Below are 22,815 nucleotides of genomic sequence, written 5' to 3'. Positions count from 1 at the left end.
TAAACTATAAACCTAAAATCTAAAAGTATTCAATTATCCTTTTAAATACAAAATCCACATTTTATATAAAGTGAATTTTATATTGCTTCACATTATTGAAATATTGTCACATATATATATATATATAGATATAAAATTATATTTTGAGCATTTTTTGAAAAATATTTAAAAAATACATTATTCACTTTAAATTTATAATAAATAGATTAACTTTGTTATTAATTATCATATATTAATTTTATTATTTTACAATGAAATTCTGTTAATTGCATATCCATATATAAATCTATATTAGGGTATGGAGTTTTTTTGTGAAATATCTTTAATAATAAAAATATTATATATATATATATATATCTATATATATATATATATATGTTTTTTACCTTATTTTAAAAAATTCAAAAAGAAACCAAATAAGGAGAAAAAAAAATTCCTCTTGCCTAGTTTTGTTCCATCACCAAAAATAAAATCTTCATACCCATATATTATGTAAATTTTCAAAAATTATGATCAAATTTTTCCTTCAAAGCGTTATGAAGATTGTGAAATTTTTATTTGTGAAAATATTATTTATATCAACCATGCTAACTTTGTTGTACATGTTATTGCAAAAATTTATAACCAAATCTTGATATTATCCACATGTTATGGAAATTTACAAAAATTAAGATCAAATTATTCTTTTCAAGTTTTATTAAGATTGTAGAATTTTTCAAACAGTTTTTTTTTTTGAATTTTAATTTTTTTGTAATGCTTCTTGATGAAAATAAAATGAATATAAAGATGATATAAGATAATAATTTTTAGATTGTGAAATTTTTAAGACAATTATATTTTTAAATTTTAATTTTTTTAATACTTTTAGAGAGACAAAAAATAAATATAACGATGGCTATTTTATTTTTATATATTATATAGATATATTTAAAATAATCGTTAGCAAATGAATTTTGTTTTTATCAAACTAAAACATTTTTTTTATGTCTTTAGTAAATCAATATGATAGTTTAATTAACTATTCTGCTTGAATTACCATTATAAAAAATGAAAAAGATACTAGACTTTTCTCATGGAGACAATCTATTTATAAGTTACAAAAACTAAAATATTTAGTGATGATTTAGCAATAAAGCTATTATTTTATCAAACAAATAAAATATTTTTTTTTGGAAATTCGCAAATTGCCATACGAATAATCCTGGATTTGCCCAAAAATTGCGCAAAAAATGTATTCATACTCATAAATAGTATAAAATATAAAATAAATTAAAAGAAAATAATATTTACATGAATTATGAAGTTTAAAAGCCGAAATTAATAAATGTTTGCAATAATGAAAAAGGCGGCAACCGAAGCACACCTCAAAAACTCTTGGTCATCTCAAATTTATTAGTCTGTAATAAATTAAATAATTTGCTCTGTCACACAATGAAAAAAACCTCTGGCACACGTACTAAAGATGTTGGTGGAACCCACCATGGAGTACACAACACACACTTTTTATGCAATCTTCCATCTCCGCCGGCGGTTATTTCTTGGTCCCTGCACTATCTCCTAAAAAAAACTTTTTTTTTTTCTTTTTTTCGTATATATCTCGTATCAAGTTAAGGCCGAGGGTAAAACGGTCATTAGATCAAACTTCGGAAGCAAACCTCGTCTCCCTTTCCACGTCTCCTATATATGGGCTTTGCTCGCTCACCCACTCTATGCTCACGCTCCTTTGTTTGTTATACTCCAATTGCTTCTATTTGATTTCTGTTCTTCCTTTTAGTTTTCAACATTTCGAACCAGAAACTCGCCGGCAATGTCTCGTCGTGGAGGTGGTGGTCGTCGATCAGGCAGAGGCCAGCAGGCTCCGCCATCGACTCCGGCGCCGGTTCCGACGCCTTCGGTTCAGCGAGGAGGCCGCAGCGGTGGTGGTAGAGGCCGAGGACGTGGCGGCAGCAGTGCTCCGGTATATGCCGCGGTTACAACGCCGACCGCCACTTCGACTCCGACGGTTGCTCCAACGGTAACTCAGGCGGGGACTTCGGCGTCTGCGTTGGCGGTTGAAGTGGAGCAGAGACTCACATTGCCAGCTCAGCCTCCAGCGCAGTCTCCTCCGTCGTCGTCCAAGGCTGGGACGATTCCTAGAAGGCCAGGATTCGGAACGGTCGGAAGGAAATGCGTCGTGAGGGCTAATCACTTCTTGGTTAAGATTGCCGACTGCGATCTTTACCACTATGACGTGAGTGGAGTTTTCTTTTCGTAAGTTTTGATCCTAACCACTACGATATTTATTTTTCTTTTAAATACTTCAGGTAACGATTAGGCCAGAGGTCACGTCGAAGAAAGTCAACAGAGGCGTAATGACTGAGCTATGTAATTTGTACGGCGAGTCACACTTGGGGAGGAAAAAACCGGCGTATGATGGCGGGAAAAGTATTTACACGGCGGGACCACTGCCATTCTCCTCTAAAGAGTTTGTCGTCAGGTTACCTGACGATGCCTCTTCCAGTGCCCAGAGGTATATTTACATATTTTCCCTTAACTTTGGATTTTTCTCTGCTTAATTTTGGATTTTTCTCTGCGTTTTGAATTTTATTATGTACTAGTGCCACCTGATTTTTTATTTTTTATTTTTTTATTTTTTATTGTGTAACAGGAGGGAGAGGGAATTTAAAGTTGTGATTAAATTTGCTTCGAAGCCAGATCTTCACCATCTCCAGCAATTCTTGCGAAGCAGACAACTAGATGTTCCCCAAGAAACTATTCAAGTACTTGATGTCGTACTCCGACAAACTCCATCGCAAATGTAATTTAAAAAACTGCCTGAGAATTATAATCTTTAGTGTCTGAATATTTCATTTTGGTTATTGATTTTTTTTTTTTTGGGGGGGGGGGTCTGTTTTTGTACTTGAGATAACTGGAACTTTTTTTCTTTTGCTGTAGGTACACTGCCGTTGCAAGATCCTTTTTCCATCCTGATTTGGGAACCAAAGGGGAGCTTGGTGATGGTCTGGAATTCTGGCGAGGGTATTATCAAAGTCTACGACCAACCCAGATGGGTCTTTCACTTAATATTGGTAAGGAAACCGCTCGTTATTTGTATATGGGAACATATTTTTTGAACTTGAATAGTGGTTTGATTTTTTTTTTTTTTCTTTTTTCACTTTTTTAAATTTCAGATGTGTCTGCCAGGTCCTTCTATGAGGATATTTGGGTTCATGACTTTGTTTTCAAACATTTCTATTTGAGAGATGTTTCGAGACCCTTGTCTGATCAAGATCGTGTTAAGGTATTTTTCACCATTATATTTTCTGTGAGTACTTATGCTTAGGATCAGGATGTTCAATTCTCATCAATTTTAGGAAGTAAAAGTTTACCAGTCTTTCTCCTTAGCTTACAAGTTTAAAGTTTTTACTAGTCTTTCTCCTTATTCTTTTAAATTTTTATTGACTGTTTCCTATGCTTCCGGTTTGATTTATAGATATTTCTATAATTTAATCTTTTAATAATCTTACCATTGCGTTATCTTTTTCTGTTGTTGTTACTTTAATTTTCAGGTCAGAAAAGCATTGAAAGGGATAAGGGTAGAAGTTGCCCACACAGGGCATCGGAAAATTTATAAAATCTCTGGTATATCGTTACAACCGATCAGCCAATTATCGTAAGTAATCTTTCTCTCACTCTCTTTGAAACTTTATGCCTTTTGCTCTATTTTTGTTTGTTAAACTTTTTTTTGTTTAATTTTATGTTTAGGTTTACTGATGATAGCAATCAAACAGTTTCGGTGGTTCAGTATTTTCGTAGGAAATACAATATTACGCTGAAGTTTGTGAACTTACCTGCTATTCAAGCTGGAAATGAATCAAGACCAATTTATTTGCCCATGGAGGTTTCCCAATTTTTGTTAAAACCATTTTATTCCTTGACCACACTAGTTTTTGCTTCTGCTTGTAATAGTTTATCTTTGCACAGGTATGTAAGATTGTTCCTGGTCAGAGATATTCAAAAAAATTAAATGAGAGACAAGTAACTAACCTACTAAGGGCTACCTGTCAACGCCCAATTGATAGAGAACACAGCATAGTGCAGGTATTGTAACTTTGTATCCTGATGAGGAATTTGATTTTCCTTTATATTGAGCATTCTGATTTTGTACTTCTATGCAGATGGTAGGGAAGAACAGGTACAATGCAGATTCCCTTGTTAGGGAATTTCAAATTCAAGTAGGAGAGGCCCTTACATTGGTTGATGCTCGAGTTTTACCACCTCCAATGGTAGGATAGCTGTTATTTAGTGTTTGTAGTTTTAACTTTCTACTTGTCGTTGATTGATTATTTTCTCATTTTGGATGCTAAAGCTCAAGTATCATGATACTGGGAAGGAGCCGAAGGAAAATCCCAGAATGGGGAAATGGAACATGATTAACAAGGTAAGGTTGTAGATATTCTGTCATTTTAAGATGCACAGAAATGTGCACTTGCGTTTTGGAGTTAATGCTTTGCGTAGTACTCTTGCAGTTACGTTTTTTTGGGGAATTGGTCAAGGGTTAAGTGTAAGGATTCTTTTATTTATTTATTTATTTTGGTGTTCATGTTAATGATTGCTCTTACGTGCCTATTGAAGTAATAACGTTTTACTTGGAAAATAACAATTTTAGAATTTATAATATGTAGGTTTATTAGTTGGCTTGATCATCAAATTTATTCGTTACATTTATTAACAAATTGACGTTCATTATGCAATGATCTGATTTTGTAGAAAATGGTAAATGGGGGTAAAGTAGACTTTTGGACATGTGTAAACTTCTCACGATTGAATCAAGATGTGCTGTTTCGTTTCTGTCAGGAATTAGTCGAGATGTGCAACAGTAAAGGAATGGTATGGCTATAAATATTGTTTATGTTTTATTTTCAAGTCCTTGATGTCTTGAGAGTGTCGGTAGTGACATTTTTAGTGCTTTTGGTATTTGATAGGTTTTCAATCACACTCCATTACTGCAGCCAAAAAATTCTCATCCGGGTCAAATTGAAAGGGCACTGCGAGATGTTCACAGGCTGGTTGCACAACAGGGAAAGCAACTTCAGTTGTTGGTTATTATCTTGCCAGATGTTAAAGGCTCTTACGGTGAGTGCTAGTATCAAATTGTGCCTTTTTCCTTTTTTTTTATTTTTCTTTTTTGTTTTTTATTTTTTTGAACGGAAGAAGTGCTTGTTTTGTTTGAAATTCATCCCTTGATTATGATTTGTCTGAACTTTTGTCCTTGCTTTTAGGGAGAATAAAAACAGTTTGTGAAACAGAGCTGGGAATTGTTTCACAATGCTGCCAGCCTAGGCAAGCAGCAAAGATGAATAAGCAGTATTTTGAGAATGTGGCTCTTAAGATTAATGTGAAGGTTTGTTTACCTGATTTGTGCTAATGATTTTTCTAATTGCTGTTCTTATTTTCATTTTTATATCTAAATTTAGTATTTACTTTCATAGGTTGGTGGTAGAAACACAGTGTTAAATGATGCAATTCAAAGGAGAATTCCCAAAGTGACTGATGTGCCTACCATAATCATTGGTGCGGATGTAACCCATCCTCAGCCAGGGGAGGACTCTAGTCCATCAATAGCAGCGGTAAGTTTGTTAATCTTTTATATTTGTAATGTGTAATTCCTTCTAACTTGATTAAATTGGCTAGCTCAGGTAGTGGCTTCTATGGATTGGCCCGAAGTGACGAAATATAGAGGAATGGTCTCTGCACAAGCCCATCGTGAAGAAATCATACAAGATCTTTATAAATCATCTCAAAATTCTAAGGGAGAATTGGTTCATGGTGGATTGATCAGGTAAGGAATTGATATCAATGTTTTGTGTCGTTGTAGATAATATTTTTTCTCCTTGCTCTTCTTCCTGCTAACTTTTTCTGCTGTTGTACATAATATTTGTTATCCTTGCTCTTCTTCTTGCTAATGAGTAGGGAGATTTTGAGGGCATTCAGAATGTCAACTGGATTGAAACCTCTAAGGATTATATTTTACAGGTTATCCTTGCTCTTCTTCATCTTTGGTCAAAGTAAATTTTTTATTCTTCTCCACTTATTAACCAAGTTGTTTTGGTTTCATTTGGCAGAGATGGTGTTAGTGAAGGCCAATTCAGTCAGGTTTTGCTTTATGAGATGGATGCTATACGTAAGGTATTATATTTCACGACAACCTATAGTTTGTTATGAACATTTATTGAGAGCACATCAATTAGAATAAGATGGTTGATGGATTTATATTTAAACAGTTGTTATTTGGTAATGCAATATTTTTGTTTTATTGATCTTATGGTTTGTACATCTGAGTTATATTTTTCATTACCTACTATGTGCTTTGGTGATGACTCTAAATTTTTTCTTCTTCACAGGCATGTGCCTCCTTAGAGAGTGGTTACCTACCACCTGTTACCTTTGTGGTGGTCCAGAAAAGGCACCATACGCGCTTGTTCCCTGCTGATCATAGAAGTCGTGATCAGACAGACCCAAGTGGCAATATTCAACCAGGTTAGTGTTATAAGCTGTTTGTGATTATGTTGTCCTACAATAAAATTACGAAGGTACTGTAATTTTTTATTTTTTTGGTGAACCGATATTTTTGTTCTCTTGTTTAGGCACTGTGGTTGATACCCATATTTGTCACCCTACGGAATTCGATTTTTACCTCAATAGTCATGCTGGAATTCAGGTTTAACCCATTCCTTATTTGATAACTTAGTGATAATGAACTTGTGTCCATATTTTTAATGGAATCATTTGAATGTGTTGTTTTTAGGGAACAAGCCGGCCTACACATTATCATGTGCTCTATGATGAGAATGGATTCAATGCAGATGCATTGCAAGTCCTGACTAACAATTTATGTTACACGTAAGTATTTCCTACTAAATCTTTGTTTTAGTTACTTTGTTTGTTGTGAAAATATTAAATGTGTAATAATTTGTAATGCAGGTATGCAAGGTGCACACGATCTGTCTCAATAGGTTTGACCTTTACTTTGATCTATTTGTTAACTTATGTTTTGTTCCAGCGGTTAAATAAATCATTTTATGGGTTTAGACTGAGACAAATATTTTTATCTGCAGTACCTCCAGCTTATTATGCTCATTTAGCAGCTTTTCGAGCAAGGTATTATATTGAAGGGGATTCTTCAGATGGAGCTTCTTCAAGTGGCGGAGGAGGGGGTGGGGAGTTTCGCCAACTTCCTCTTATCAAGGACAATGTAAAGGAAGTCATGTTCTATTGCTGAATCATTCCCTTTGTGGGTTCTATTTTGGATGACCTGTTTACGCCGTTGGTAAAACTTTTTGAAGGAAATTGGCATTTTGGTAGAAGAGAACTATCAGATGTATATTTGGCTTACCATTTTCGTTAAAAAGTTTTAAGATGGATCATAAGATGTGTGCAGCTAAAGTTTTGGAGTGTATTTTTTTTGGCTTACCATTTTGGTTAAAGTTTTAAGATGGATCATAAGATATGTGCAGCTAAAGTTTTGGAGTGTATTTTTTTGGTACACTATTAAAATGCCACCAATGTCGATTAATCAAAACAGATGAGGTGCTGAACTTTCAGCGTAAATTGTCATGTTTTCTGCATTCCGCAATGCCAGTTTTAAATCGTAATGTCATAAATCTATTTGAAGGTGTCGTTGCCTGTTTTATGTATAGTTATTTTTTTAGTTATTTATTTGTTAGATTGTTGTTTTAAATCCTTTCCATCTCAAAAGAAAATGATAGTACAAAATTTTAGGTCTACATGGATTAACAATTTATTTAAAAATCATTGAAATGGTAGTAGTCCGTGATTTTTTTAAGACCGGAAAACAATGTTTATACCAAAAACAATTCTCGTATCCTACTCTAAATTATAAAATCAGTATAATTCAGAATGATGTCAAACCACTGGAACATTTTCGTAATCATCAAAATCTGCTATTTAACAATCTTTTGTGTATAAATGTAATTTACAAGCTCTGGCTATAGAACATCTAATTCTACATGGGCAACTAATTACAAACAAAGGCAAAAAAAAAAAATGGAAATCGAAAGAAGCACTCGGAAGGAAGACCTAGAGAAGCCAGGTCTATTAGACAACAGCCACAGCCAGTGAATAAAATAACATTATGTGGGGCCGGTTGTATAAATATGAACCAGCAATGTAACAATATACACAATGGAACAAAGAATGGTAGAAATTGGTTCCATTTCTGTTTCTTGGCACCAAATGCTACAAAAACTGGAAGATACTCGGAAATGTTACGTGCAAGATGGAAGCCATTATGCTGACTAATAACAACGTGTATGGTTCATTGTGAATTGAGCTGCCATCACTGAGTTGCCCAGCGTTCACATATTCACTTCTCCCAGTTCTACTAGTTGCAGACACGTTTACCGACATCGAACCTGGTAGAACAGATCAATATTCAAGGATCAGAAGTCAGTATTGGGTCAATTCAATAGCAAAATAGAAACATTGGTATTCCTGGTTCATTGCTATTTTTCTCACATAAATCCAGTTTTAAGTCTTCTACAAATTATATCATATTGAGTATAAAATCTCTTTCAGGAAGTCACAAATATTTCAAAAGCCAACTTCTTTTCCTTTTCTTTATGTTTGCTATGTAAATTATAGAAAAATTATGAGACAATGAACATGAATCATTTTAATTAGTGCCCAACTGCCACTTTCAGGTAGGGTTCATTGAAACTTACAGTCATAGTTAGCCCATCCAATCCGTTGACCGCCCAAATCATAAACAAAGATTTTGTCTTTTAGGACAACATCTGCCAAAAAGAAGACAATATTAATGTGTCTTAAATGAAGTAAGAACCATCTAAACTTAGATGTAAGGGATAAGATGACTTAATACAAAACTTGGCTTGCTAGTAGATTTTTTAGCCGATTAAACATAAACACACACACACATATATATATATATATATATATAAGACGAACAAAATTGTATGGAAAGTACAGAGGCCCACATATGCTACGAGCAAAAGTAGTCATAGACGGGAAAATTGGAAGGAAAACAAAAGGTTCTGCTTTTGAGTTGCACATGTAGTAAGATGAAAAACTAATTTCAAGTATATACAAGAGGGTTTCTTCTTCAATCAATGTCCAACCAAGAATGTTCAAACAGAATAAGAAGGTTCAAACCAATGAGAATAATGAAATTTGGTGCAAATACCTCCCAAAATTGTAATGCTCTGACCCTGAATCTTCTGAAAGCCAATGCACCAAACTGCAGCACTACCCTGTAACATCAAGGTTCACCCATCTCCGTTAAAAATTCAGGACAGAAAACAATAATTTCTGTTTACTGTAATAAGATGAAGCACAATGCTTGTTTGTTACATTTTTTATTCATTAGTGAGCAGCAATGAATGGAGGGATTGACAGAAAGGAAAGATTTTGTAGAAAGGTTAAAACACATATTTTTGCTGCAGGTGGTGATTTATCAAACACCAGTACATGATAACTAATAAGCATGAGGAGCTTCGAACAAAGAGAAGAAATCCAGTATTTAAAAATTTATTATAGCTATAAATAGATTTAAAACGAGGGTATCAGTAAAATAATGTTTTGAGAGATACACATGGTTTTATGAACAAAGACTAAAATATTGAACTAGAATAGTCAAAAGTCAAAGACCTGTTTATGCAAGCCATTCATCAGAAGAGGCAGGCATATGTATTTTTTACCCCAACTTAATTGCATTTTTGTGACAAAAACAATTAAGATGTCCTCAGGATCGAAAAAAGGAAAACTAAAACCATGTTTTAAGACTCACAATTGAATTCTGCTGTACAAGATACTCTTGAGGTCCCAAAACCATGGATGCACCACCAGCAAAGTTCAAACTAACTTGAGGGAAAATATCAGCAACACTGCAAACAAATAAAAGTTGAAGAGTTAAGAAAATCCTAACAAAGCAATCAATCAGAACAAAGAAACATAACGTGTCCAGAAAGTGAACCTGGTGGTAATCAAATAACATTGATTTCCTTTGGAAAGAACAGGGCGTACAGATTGTGAAACTGCAGTAGTAATCTGTCACAAGAACATAATTGGTATAAGAGCATGTTAAGTTTTATTTAGGCTTGGTCTCATTGGTCGAAAAATGAGAATGACTAGCTAGTGAAAGAATGTTAAACCTACAGCATCAACAAAAGGATCATAAGCTTCTTCTGCAAGGTATGCCAAAGTAGTACCAGAATCAATTATGGTTCCTCGGTTGCTTGATGTTGCAAATACTGCTGAATCAATGGGTAATATTTGTCCATTGACACTGATGCTTTGCAGATGTAGATTATAATGAGGCCTGCAAAAATAAGTTACGTTATTTAGGTTAGTCAACTTTTCAATGGTAAAGTTTATATAATCCAAGCCCATGCATTTACAAATAGTTAAATAAAAAATTTAAAAATTCGCAAATAGTAATGACTGATATTAGAACTAGGTATACTCATCATCTAAAGGATGCCAAGTCGTCAATTGAACTAAAATTTTGGTGTTGACTCAAAGGTTCTATCCATTTGCTGAAAAAGTTCTCCTAATTTAAAATCAATTCTGTTTTTCATGTTTGTTTCATACTTTTACTAATCAATGTTTTTAATCTGGCAAAACTACCTTTTCTTTGTACATTTTAGCCTCAGGTGATACTAAGGAAGGAAACAGATAATATGAAGGTATTCAGATTATTCCTGCTTTCTGTAAAACTCAGACTCCAATTTCTACAGGATTGAAGGCAAACAAATGGCTTCCTTTATGTGGAATTAAAGGCTAACCCAATAGACAGTTCAAGAATTACGTCTTATGCTTTCATCATTTAACAGCTAATCTACTCATCAAGTTGAATCAGCACTAAGAAAAGGGAAAAGAGGAGAAAATGTCTAACCCTAAGAGTTCTCAGAGAGAAAACTCCATAAATTAGAAAAGTATGAGATGACTATAAGTGACTCAAATAGTAACCTAGTTATAAGCAATCACCCAGATCCTGAACACCTCAAAAAAATGATGAAAAGGAAATTAAAATCATGAATAGCAAAGAATCCAAAACAACAAACAATACCATTAAAATAAGAAAGTTTGGATCTTCAATGCAAGCTATGACAATCCAAGCAAACTGGGCAAACTACCTAACAGCCTAGAAATTCAATAAATCTTTCCATCTTTTTCTCTATTATCGTACTAGTATCTTTCAAGTTTATTTTGTCGAAATAGAAGCCAACATACTCTCTCTATCAGTTATAATCAACTTCATATAAAGACTTATTTATATAACCTCATAAAACAACATGAAGTCAGTGAAGAGAGCCAGAGCTTAAATTCATCAAGATGTGTCACAACAATGCACCAAATCTAACAAGATAATGCTTTTGTTTCTGAAAAAGAGAGAAAAATATAAATAAATAAATAAAAACTCTGACAAATACAACTAAAAATACGTTGCTGATTATATATTACGATTTGAACAAGTGTGAGAAAACACTATAACATAAAGGATCAGATTTGCCGCTTAAAGAATCTGTGGAAAGCCAAACTAGCAGTCGGTTATTGATTTTGCCAAGCAATTTTGTAAAAGATATAATAAAATCCCTTAAAACCTATAACTTCTAGGTGAAGCAAAGAACCAATACACTAAAACATGACATAATATAGGCTATAATTCCACCTTTAGTAGCAAAAAGGAAGAGTCCATAAGATTTTGCAGTTTATGAGCACATGTTAAAAGGGGCAAAAAGGGGGGTAAAAAATACTTACTGTCCAGGAACAAGTGGGCTATAGACGATATTTGGCTCGACAATCTCGCCAAGAACCAATATTCCTCCACCCTCATCATTTCCTTTCAAGCAATGGGAAAACACTTTTGGTGCTACTCCTTGTGAAGATAATTGAGAGATGACAGACATGCCCTGCTGCCCAAATCCAAAGATCCCATCGACTGCTCGATCTGATTTTGTTAGGTCTCCGGTCTGCAAGGTGCTACACCTGTATCATAGTTCACGAATAAGGCAACGACTTCCAAATTCCAAAGCAAGAAGAACAAAAAGATTACCAAAAAGTAAAAAACAAGTAATCTCTACACTTTGGAGGGTTTGTGAGTACCCAAAGACAATAGGAGCAGAAGAATTTTGGATCATAGATCCCCCAAGAATCATATCAAAATGCAATAAGTCTGATACGTAGAACCCTGATGTCCCACTACCATCTCCATACTGAAATGTGTAGGTACACTGATTGTTCTGAGTAGAGCAGATGGAATCTGCTGACTGAACTCCAAGACCACATCTTTGGTCTGAACAGGAGACCAAAGTTGATGTTGATGAGCTCCCAGTATCAAAGAAATTAAGCGGAATCTGTAAGAAAATAAAAAGCAAACAATGTCAAAATATGTATAGCAGCATATCGTTAACGTTGTTTCCACAAACTCGGTGAGATTGAAAACATTACAGGGAAATAATTTACGGTAAGAGAGAGTGCTATACTTGGAGTCCACTTGATAAAGGGCAACCATTGCAGGAACCGCAGCTGACCCATAAAACGTCACTTCCGGTATCAATCTGCACGTAGAAATCTTTTGGAGGAGAACCCAATTGAACTCTCGTGAAATATAGCCTAAAAAAGAGAAATTAAATTACTTTCTGGTCAAAATTGACATTCTTAGCCAAAACTAAAATCTAACTCGAACAAAGAGAAAATTAGCTACTAAAGAGTATTATGTTATGGACTAAATACACAGCAATAGAAAATAAAATAGAAACAGACAAAATATATATATATATATATATATTAAATTTTCCAAAATTCACAAAGAACGGAAAAGTAGAACCAAATGAACCTTTTAAAGAAGGAAAGCAGAGGAAATTAGCATAAAACATCAATAAACCATGACTCACCCACAAAAACAAACTTTTGGAACAATAGAAAATTGAACCAAGAAATATAAATGGGAATTCCAAACATAAAATCCAAAAAAAAAAGAAAAGAAAAATCATTCGAAAATCCACAGAAATATAGAAAGCGAAGGAAACCCATTACACAAAATTACAAAAAATAAACAAAGAGAAGAAAAAATTACCCAACGACAAACGGATCGAAGGTCCCCTGTACAGGAAAATCAACCACACCACCCGAAGACTGCAACATTCTTCCATGGCGAACCTTGTCCCTCAATACAAGCTCACTCAATTCCACTCTATGGCTCGCAGGAAAAGCTCTCTCCAACTTCAGGGTCATCTGAAAAGCACCCACCGCCAACACCGCCGCCAGCAGCATAACGCCGGCAATCAAAATTCCGGCGGAAAAGGCCATTTCTTTGTTTCTCTATATGAAACTTCAAGTTTAAGCCAGTCCCAGACCAGTAAAAAAGATAGCCAAAAAAAAACAAAAAAAAAACGAAGATTTAACGGCAAAAACTGGGTTCCCAATATCTATCAATAAAAATAAAAAACAAGAACGAAATGGATTAGAAGGCAAAGATCCAGGTTGGTGTTGTTGTTATTGAGGTGGTGGTGGTTGTTGCTCTGCATCTCTCTCTATGGGATGGAAAAGAAAGAAAAAGAGAGTTTTAGAAAGTACAGAGAGAGAGAGAGACAGACGGATAACAACCTCTGCCATAAGCTGCAAATTTATGGATTACGTACATAATATATATACAAACATAAAAATTGACAATTTTTATTTTATTTTATTTTTTATTTTCTCATATCCGTTCTTCTTTATATATTATTAATATTTATTTGTTTGTTTTCTTTAAACAGAATTATAAAAAAAAAAGAAAAAAAATTAATACCAATTTTTATTGTCCCGATAAGGACCAAACCCCAAAAGGACTTGCATATAAACAATACTACAAGAAAGCTAGGAGTCTCTAATATATATATATATATATATATTTGGTAAATAGGTTTTTAATATTTTATTTTGGATTCTTAGCACCAACACCCTTTAAATTTGTAAACGGTGCAATATTAGTCCAAAAACGTTTTTAGCTGTTAAAAAATCACCGCGTGAAGGTTTTTGTTGAACTAATTAATGTGCATCATTTATAAACTTGTGCAAATTTGATGCTTAGACGATAAAATGCAAAAATACTGAAACAACAACACTATTGGTGTCCAAAAAATACTTCTTTTTTTTTTTTTTTTGTTGCATATATTTTCCACATTAAAAGTTGAAAAAATATAAATGATAATAACAAAACAATTCTTGTAACTTACCACTACACATATTAAAAAATGGTACAATATTAGTCGAAAAATGTTTTAATTGTTAAAAAAAACACTGCATGAATGTTTCAGACTATAAATGTGCACCATTTACAAATTTCAATGATGATGCTAATTTGATGCTTGGACGATAAATATTGAAACGACAGGCCTATTGGTGCCAAATATTTCTATTATTGCTTTATATATTTTCCACATTAAAATTTGAATATATATATATATATATATATAATTTAGTAATTAAAAGTACTGTTGCTACATCATAATTCAGTCTTCACCTCACAAATTTTATGAAAATATTCTGTAAAATCATGTTTGTCTTTCAACATATTTAACATAAAATACTTTCTTTAAAAAAAAAAAATATATATATATATATATATATATATAACCATGGTGGAGTTTCCTTCCGTTTTCCTGTTTGGTAACCCACAAAATCATGTGCGTTGTTGGTACGCACTTTTTCTTTTCTACGTATTAATACATTTATATGTATAAAATATATTCTATCTTACATTATTTGGGTTTTTTTTTTTTTTTTATTCGGTTTTTTCTTGTAGATAAGGGTAGCAAAGCTTTGAGTCATGATTTTGTGTATCATTTTAAACAATAAGAGAACAATTAAAATGGATATGCCCACTAAACCATGTAAATATATACTGTGTCAATATTGTTTTGAAATGAATATTCTTAAACATAGGAGCTTTATAATTGCTTATCTAATTTTCTTTCTAATTTATTATAAAATGTAAATTAAAGTTTGTATAGGGTTTTTTTTATGTGTTTAGAGCATTTAGTATGTGATTGAGTACTGTTCTAATTAGTATTCTTATTATGGAAATTAAGATAGTTAATCCAGTATGAGTATCACCCAAAAAAAAAGAAAAAAAAAAAAAGAAAAGAAAAAGGAAGTTACTTTTGAAAGGTTGATTTGGCTCTAATAAGCAGGATCAAATCAATCATCGATGTCTATGTCCTCCTTCTTTAACATAGAAGAAACTTTTTACTGTTTCGAAAGCTCTAAACTCTGCTTTAGCCTTTGGGTGTCCATTCAACATTGCTGCTTTAGGCCTTTACAAACAACTAATTTTGTATTTGTTTTATTTTTGACAAAACTCAATACAACTAGATTGATACTTACGATAATTAATTTTTATTTTCTTAATCTTCATTGAAAATAAATTACTTAGTATTAGGTGCCTTATAGCATTATTTGAATTAACTTGGAATAATGAAGATAGAGTTGAGGAATTTATCTGCATATGATTTGGCTTTTTAAAACAGCTTTTATAATTTTCATTACATCAAAAGAAACTTTTATTTTATGGAAATCAAAATAGAATTGAATTATGGGTGATTTAAAAATCCCCAAAAAAAAAAAAAGTTTAATACAACCTTAGAAAGAAGATTTCTGAATTTAATTAGAACTTGTAAACAGAAAATCTTGATTTGCATCATAAATAAAATCAAAATTTTAGAACTGTTCCTAAAGAAAAAGTTTTAAATAACCAACCAAAAAGACATGTTAACTAACTTTCACTAAGTAATTTTAAATCCAACCTCATCTTCTTTAAGTTATTTAGGAAAGTGGCATTACTATGTAGAATATTATTCATGCTTTTTTTTTTTTCCTTTTCTTTTTTATTGAGAGAATAATTGGACGTACTTTCTCTTTAACTCTTAACTTTTTATTTTTGTTTCAAGCAAAAAAGGGCAAAAAATTAAATAAAAAAAAACCTTTTTATTTTGTTTGTAGAAAAAAAAAATATTTTGTGGTACATTTTGGTTTGTTCTCTTTAATAATTCTCTTTAATAATGACTTTTTTTTTTCTTTTTTTTGTTTGGGTGGGGGTGAATCTCTTTAATAATAACTTAGTTGATTAGGTTCTGAATGAAAGTATTCTGTAGTACAATGAGTACAAACAACCAAACTAATAAAGGTAAGAATTCTCATGCAATTCCCACACTTAAAAAATAATAATAATAATAAAAATTATAGGAGGAATTGAACTTTCATTGACCTACCAAAACTCACTTTCTTCAACCCTTTTGTGGGCCCCCAATTTTTTTTTTTTTTTTCCCTAATAGGGCCACCTTTGTATTTTGCTAAAGAGGGCCCCAACCCCCACCATTTTAAAGGCAAATCTTCCCAGTTCTACCATTTTCCCTACTTTGTGAAGCTTTAGCACAGCCCAATGCACAATTATTTCACATATTTTAACTTTTCAAATGGTCTTCCTTTTGAAAGCCTCTCAATTAAATCAAATTCAATTGAATCCACGTTTGCTTTCTTTTGCTTTATTGCACCTTTTCTGAATTATCTAATTTACCCCTATTGATTTCTGCCTTTTTCTTTGTTTTCCAATGGAATGTATGGAGGGCATGGTTGCCATTGTGGTTAGTGAAAGGGCGAAAATTTAATTTGATTATATTATAAATTGTGTGGGAAAAGAGAACGGATGGTTTCTTAGTTTTCAGATTTGGAGTGGTCGCGGCATGAGAAACAGAAGGAAGGCCTTTGTACGGTGTATGATTTGTTCAACCATAATCATTATTGTTATTGTTATTATTATTATTATTATTATTATTATTGTTCTTTTAATAATGAAAATTCACTTGCATTTATATATTTTGGTAAGTCTCCATGACCGTGTACACGTGGAAGATTTTGGTTCACCATTTTTCCAATGAAAGCATACTCAGTTAATTTGATAGTTCTTTTTTATTTACAAAGAGAAATTGGAATTTCTTTCGGAATTCACTTGATATTCTAATGAAATATGCTAGAGAGTCTCAAATATCTATATGTTAACTTCATTGACAATTTAACAAGTAATATGCTGCTACATATATTCAAAATTATATTATGTATAGAAAATTTTACCATGGAAAACAATATCCACCCAGGTTTTTCATAGCATTTTATTAGTGTACAATTACAATTAAAGCGGTCTCAAATTTTTTAGATTAAATTCCAAATAGAATTTAGTTAATACTTGTTTTTTTTCCCCTTTAAATGGAACAATCTTCTTGTACATCGATCTTTGTTATTATTAATTATTTACAAATAGTGATAAGTGAAAAGAAAACGTAAAGAAAAAAAAATAATAATAATAAAAAGGAAGAAAGAAAGAAATGCACCTTCGAGAAAGTTGCTAGTCCTTGTCTTTACTTTTGGAGGGGTGTACCAACTAGAAATTTACAAGGAAGCTAGCTTCTTGTCACTTTTTACAAAGGGGCATGTATTATGGTAGGCCTCTCATAAGTTACCAAATTTGACCAATTCAAAATTGAACTACATGATGTGGCTTTTCTTCAAACTTTGTTTATAATTGCTTTACACAAATCTTACTTAATCTTGTTAGCATTAGACTATTAATTAATATATTTGGCATTCCTCACTTTCCAAAGAAAGAAAAATGAGGATTACAAACAAATCACAAAAAATTAAATCAGTGATCCTTCTTTAGTAATACACTCCAAGTTCAATTTATCAAGTTATTAATCTTAAAGTCAAGAAGAGGGGCTGTCGTGTTTTGTTTGGTTGGTGAACAAAGTGTGAAAAAGCTTCCCTTTACTCACCACCAATGAGTTGGCTATTGGACATCCATTAATTAGTGATCACCAATTATCTCTTAATAAGACATTTTTTAATAAGACTTGGTTAACATTTTGAGGCAGATGTTATAGAATCACAATCTCTAGAAATTGATAATGTGCTAAATATGTTCTTGTAATATGAACATTTTCTGTTTCACAAATCGATTACTTTTATGTAGATAACAAATTAATTATATACAAGGATTTTCTAATGAGTGTTTCGTTGACATATCAAAAAAAACAATAATGTAAGCAGCATTTGAACGACAAAGAATGAGATAAGTGATCTAAACTCAACCAACATCTGATTCTTTTAAAGATGTATGTTAAAGCAATTCTCAAAGGATGACTTTGTGCATATTGTATTGGGTTTTAAAAGAGTAAAGAGTCTATGACTTGTTCACAAGAAATACCAAGTTCTCCTCACCTACTCATCTTGTATATGCTCTACTTTCCTTGCAAAGGTGTGTTGTACCTCTTATTCTCCCTAGCTAAGCAATATATAGAGAGTACATCATCAACATATAGAGAGAACATCATCAACTAAATATAAAATCCCAATAAGTACACCACAAACAAAAAATTTTTTCCATAAAATTTCTCATGTAGAAGAAAATTGATGTTTTTCATTTATTTGTTTCTCTTTTGTGGTGGGGTTACTATAATACTAAAAAACGACAAATCGATTACCATGTGTGAAGAGGAAATGTAGTAGCGGACCTTGAAGTTTGCTAATTATTGAAGTTTTGCTATTAGAGTTTGTGGAATGGAATGAATGGGGCCAAAATTTAGCAAACAAGAGCATGTGCCGAAACTCTTACCCCAAGAAAGCAGAATGTAGGAAGAAACTTCCATGCTTTTGCTTTTTCTTAGATTCCCCTTCTTTTATTCCTTCCTGTTTTTTCATACTTGTTGGATTCTCAGCCTTCTTTCTTGGTGGAGCCATTTGCTCTGCATATTCTCCTAAAACATCATCAAGTGTTCAATCTTGGAAAGATCTACTTGTTTAGGCCCATCTACCTCCATATTTGGGTTTTATTGGGCTTTTCAATTGGGAAGTTCTTTATACATTTGAAACAACCTTATACGCTCAATTTGTTTTGAATTAAAAAAAAAGGTTCATTAATTTAAACATTTTTTCTCTTGTTCTGTACCAACCATCTCCCACCACCATTTGGTAAAAATGACATAAAGCGAGTGTATAAAGTTTAAAAGAGATAGCAAGTAGGACTTCACGTCCTAATCTTAACGAGATATGAAGACTGTGGGTGGTTATGCATGCGTTCAAGGATATACATACCATTTAAAAAACTGTAAACACCCAAAATTAGGTCGGATTAGCGAAATTATCTCTCTTATTTTTCTTGTCTTTAAAATTCTTTTCTTTTGCTTCCAAACTTAATTTAAAAAAAAAAAACTAAATAAATATATTTTTTTATCATTTGGTGATTGGTTGGCTTGGTTAATAATTGATATTGTCTGAATTTGAAAGTAAAAAATTGTACCAAAAAAAAAAAAAAATGAGGTAGAGCTTTTTCTCTTATAATTTAACTTAATTTTAGAGTGAATTAAGGGTTTTATAAAAGTTTGTATATACAACTAAGAACTGAACTCTATAATTTCATATTACACAAAAAAATAAAAAAATAAAAAAATAAAAAAAAATAGAAAAACTCTATTTCATCACTGTCCTATTAAAGCAATAGTTATTAACGGGTTATCAACGGACCCAAGCACTATAATTTAGGTGGTTGTAAAATTACACACCTATATCAAGGCTATAAAATCCCCAAAGTTGTTATATTATTGAAATAAAATGGATGTGTAAGTTTGACAACTTTAGGGACCGTAGAGAGTTTTATGGTACCAAACCCAATAGTTTCCATTCGTATGCATCCAATGAGAACTTTGTCATCTATTATAGGTTACAAGATTTTGTTTTTTTTTTAATGAAAATTAATACTAAATACATTATTTAATTTGCTAAGATATTTATCAAATACACACGTATTTGATATTTAGTTACATTTATCATTTTAAAAATTTATTTTTTTATATTTAAATTATATTAATATATTAACCAATTAAATAATAACATATATTTAATTAGTAAATCTTTTGATAGATTAGATATTGACTTAGCAATACTCTTTTGGCAAATAGGTTAGAAATTTTTATGATCAATTATTTTGCAGCAAATTATTTTACCAAATTGTGAATACTAAATTATTCAATAAAACAAAAACAAAAATTAGAATTGTAAAAGCCTTATGTGTCCTAATTTCCTTCTACAAGTTGACCTATTTACTTGTGCTAAACAATTTTTTTTTTTTTTTTGTGAATAAAAAATGGATCTCCTGGTGAGTATCATTAGCCTAGAATTTAGGAAACTGTGGACCATTAGCAGTTGTAGTTTTATAAGCATGTAAGAGTCTACAAGCCGTCCAGCCCACTAATGCCCGACTGTCCCTATCATCCTCTTCCACAGTGCTCGGCATGTGGACCCATATCAAGGCTTAAATGAGGCTTGTTAAGACTCGAATCCGCAACTTCTGTAAACAAGTGTGAGAGGTTGAGTCGGTTTCCTACCACTGATCCACCCTTTTGGATGTTGTGCTAAACAAATTTTTGCCATATTAATTGGTATGGAAACTTTCTTTTTCTTTTTTTCTTTTTTAAGTTGGTTGAGCCATAAAAAAAAAAAAGTTGTTTTTTTTAAATAAAAAAATGGTTGTTATATTAATAAGAAGTGTTTTGAGGGAGAAGTAGAAAGTAGTACTATGAATGCCTTTTTTTTTTTTTGGTTTGTTTGTTAGTTTGTTTGTTTGTGGTGGAAGAAGTTATTTTTTTTTTATTTTTTTATGGTGAATAAGTAGTGCTATGAAGCTGGTTTTTCTAGTACTAGTACTTTTTTTTAATAATGGACTTAAAGTAAACCTTAGAAACTCTTAAAAAAATCCATCACCTTAATTCTTGTAGTAATTCAGAATTTTAACCTCCGAAAGATGTAATTTTGCTTTTCTCAATTTAACTACTTTACCATATTCCACTTTAATCCAACTTAGGTAGTTTTATTTTAAACAGAAAAAATTTTAGATTTAACCGCAACTCTACATTTTTGGGATGTTCCACAAAACAACACCAAAAAAACAAAAAAACTACAACTTATGGCCTTTTAATTTTGTTTTGTTTTTGTTCTTTTTTTGTTCTTTTTAAATTTAATTAGATCTACTCCAAAATTGATTTAAGAAAACATAAAAATAATAAAATGAAGAAAGCAAAATATACATTTTTCATGATATATATATATATATATTAATATATATTCCTGGCTTTAATATTTGGAAGAGTGGTTTTTTTTACAAATGTAAACTAACTCTTTATAGTTCTATTATTTATACACTACTACTTAAATGTATAAAAAATATAAAACTATTTAATACAATATTATTTATTCCTAAAATATCTCTACTTCATACCATCCTAAAATAACATATCTTTTATAAATAAAAATTCTTTTCACAATTCTAAAATAACTATATACAATCCCTTTAAAATTAATTTCATTAAAATACTTTTTTTTCTTCTTTCTCGTTTGAATTAGGATTGATTTTCATTTTTGAACATCTTCAAAATTATAACTTATTATTTTAGAGCGTTTAGTCATAATTGCAGAGGTTCGGTTGTGAACTTTCAAACAATATCATTTTGTTTAGTTGTATAATTCTGAACATGTAATTTCACATGAGTACATTTTTAGATATTTAGTTTTAAACTTTTGTACAGCATTTAAATATTCGTTTGTATACCTTTGAACATTTTCAAAATTATAACTTATTATTTTGGAGCGTTCGATCATAAACTTCTGTACGCATTTCAGATGTTCGGTTATGAACTTCTGAACACTATCCTTTTGTTTAGCTATATACTTCTGAACATGCAATTTCACATGGGTATATTTTTCGATGTTGAATCGTAAACTTTTGAACACTATTAAAAAATTTGTTTCTACACTTTTGAACATATTGAAATTGTTCGATTGTAAATGTTCGAACGAAATTTAGAGATATTAAATGTCCTAATTTTATTTAGAGATAAAAATGCAAGACTATAATGGACCTGTTTTATATCAGTCACCAAAAATAAAAATACAAAAAGATCATTTTGAGATTGTATTGAGTCTCATAATCGCAAACTAATTTGTTCAAAACTATAGACTATCTAAATCTATTGTCTCATGAGTGATTATATCATCTGAAATTAAGTCTTTGAAAGGCTTTATTTGAATAGCATATGGTATTTTCCATCCTTGGGCACATATTTGATGATTTTTAAATCATTTATCAACAACTGACAGCATTGGACATTCTAGTATCATGAACAACTATAACAATAACAAAAGTAATAAAAATATTATCAACATAAATATTAATATAATTCAACACTTTCATTATCTATATCTTTTTCATCCTGCATATTTTTTATATTCAATTAGATACAAACCTTCAATGATTAAAAGAAAATTTTTTTGGCATATTTCATAGCATAAAGTATTTAATATGTATATATATATATATAATGTTCGATAGATAAAAGCTGAACATTTTGATAATATTTTGATAAACGCTTCTGAATAATTAAAAAATATTCAATTTTAAACTTTCACATAAAAGATGAATTTTAACTACCAAAATCAAATATAAATCGACCTTATCATTGGTATATGATAGAAAAAATAAACTAAACTAAAACAAATATTACAAAATAAAAAAATAAAAAAAAAGCTAAACATATATTACTATTTCATATTTTTAAATTTTTATAATTTATAAATAATTATTTTATATATAATTTTAATTTTTAATAAAATATAAATTAAATGGATATATATAATATATTATATGAGAAAAAAAAAACTATATAAAATAATTATTTAAATAAATTTAATTAATAAATATTTTTAATATTA

The 22,815-nt window shown here is 31.2% G+C and overlaps 2 protein-coding genes across 4 annotated transcripts; one reads left to right on the top strand and one right to left on the bottom strand.

The window, feature by feature from the left end:
- Positions 1-1,579: 1,579 nt before the first annotated feature.
- Positions 1,580-7,672, top strand: LOC107410576 (protein argonaute 5). Of its 2 annotated transcripts, none has more exons than XM_060812310.1 (22): positions 1,580-2,230; positions 2,304-2,509; positions 2,648-2,797; positions 2,935-3,068; positions 3,171-3,280; positions 3,549-3,652; positions 3,745-3,880; positions 3,964-4,080; positions 4,158-4,265; positions 4,349-4,420; positions 4,750-4,869; positions 4,992-5,115; positions 5,262-5,383; positions 5,472-5,609; positions 5,679-5,821; positions 5,953-6,015; positions 6,105-6,168; positions 6,384-6,519; positions 6,627-6,700; positions 6,788-6,882; positions 6,964-6,995; positions 7,098-7,672. In XM_060812310.1, exons 1-22 carry the CDS (start codon positions 1,808-1,810, stop codon positions 7,259-7,261), a joined length of 2,835 nt encoding a protein of 944 aa, XP_060668293.1. In that variant the 5' UTR covers positions 1,580-1,807; the 3' UTR covers positions 7,262-7,672. The 2 variants fall into 2 exon arrangements, with proteins under 2 accessions (XP_060668293.1, XP_060668292.1); XM_060812309.1 differs by having other exon boundaries at positions 1,584-2,230; positions 4,965-5,115.
- A 249-nt stretch (positions 7,673-7,921) lies between these two features.
- On the bottom strand, positions 7,922-13,649 carry LOC107410608 (aspartic proteinase 36). Of its 2 annotated transcripts, none has more exons than XM_016018057.4 (10): positions 13,097-13,649; positions 12,504-12,633; positions 12,124-12,374; positions 11,779-12,006; positions 10,174-10,336; positions 9,992-10,065; positions 9,806-9,902; positions 9,203-9,269; positions 8,724-8,795; positions 7,922-8,414 (listed from the first exon to the last, which is right to left on the bottom strand). In XM_016018057.4, the coding sequence occupies exons 1-10, from the start codon at positions 13,327-13,329 to the stop codon at positions 8,239-8,241; spliced, it is 1,491 nt and encodes a 496-aa protein (XP_015873543.3). In that variant the 5' UTR covers positions 13,330-13,649; the 3' UTR covers positions 7,922-8,238. The 2 variants fall into 2 exon arrangements, with proteins under 2 accessions (XP_015873543.3, XP_024926122.1); XM_025070354.3 differs by having other exon boundaries at positions 12,469-12,633; positions 13,097-13,235.
- Positions 13,650-22,815: the final 9,166 nt, after the last annotated feature.

The sequence above is a fragment of the Ziziphus jujuba genome, chromosome 10, assembly GCF_031755915.1.
Source record: "Ziziphus jujuba cultivar Dongzao chromosome 10, ASM3175591v1".
Taxonomy (NCBI): Eukaryota; Viridiplantae; Streptophyta; class Magnoliopsida; order Rosales; family Rhamnaceae; genus Ziziphus; species Ziziphus jujuba.
This window is presented reverse-complemented; position numbering and strand designations above follow the sequence as displayed.

Excerpts from the sequence above, each read along its gene's own strand:
- LOC107410576 (XM_060812309.1), top strand. The coding sequence starts at position 1,808 with ATGTCTCGTCGTGGAGGTGGTGGTCGTCGATCAGGCAGAGGCCAGCAG. Across the intron at positions 2,798-2,934 it reads CGACAAACTCCATCGCAAAT|GTACACTGCCGTTGCAAGAT; the intron begins GTAATTTAAAAA and ends CTTTTGCTGTAG. Across the intron at positions 6,016-6,104 it reads CTAAGGATTATATTTTACAG|AGATGGTGTTAGTGAAGGCC; the intron begins GTTATCCTTGCT and ends TTCATTTGGCAG.
- LOC107410608 (XM_016018057.4), bottom strand. The coding sequence starts at position 13,329 with ATGGCCTTTTCCGCCGGAATTTTGATTGCCGGCGTTATGCTGCTGGCG. Across the intron at positions 9,903-9,991 it reads TGTTATTTGATTACCACCAG|TGTTGCTGATATTTTCCCTC; the intron begins GTTCACTTTCTG and ends ATTTGTTTGCAG. Across the intron at positions 9,270-9,805 it reads TTGTACAGCAGAATTCAATT|GGTAGTGCTGCAGTTTGGTG; the intron begins GTGAGTCTTAAA and ends TTGATGTTACAG.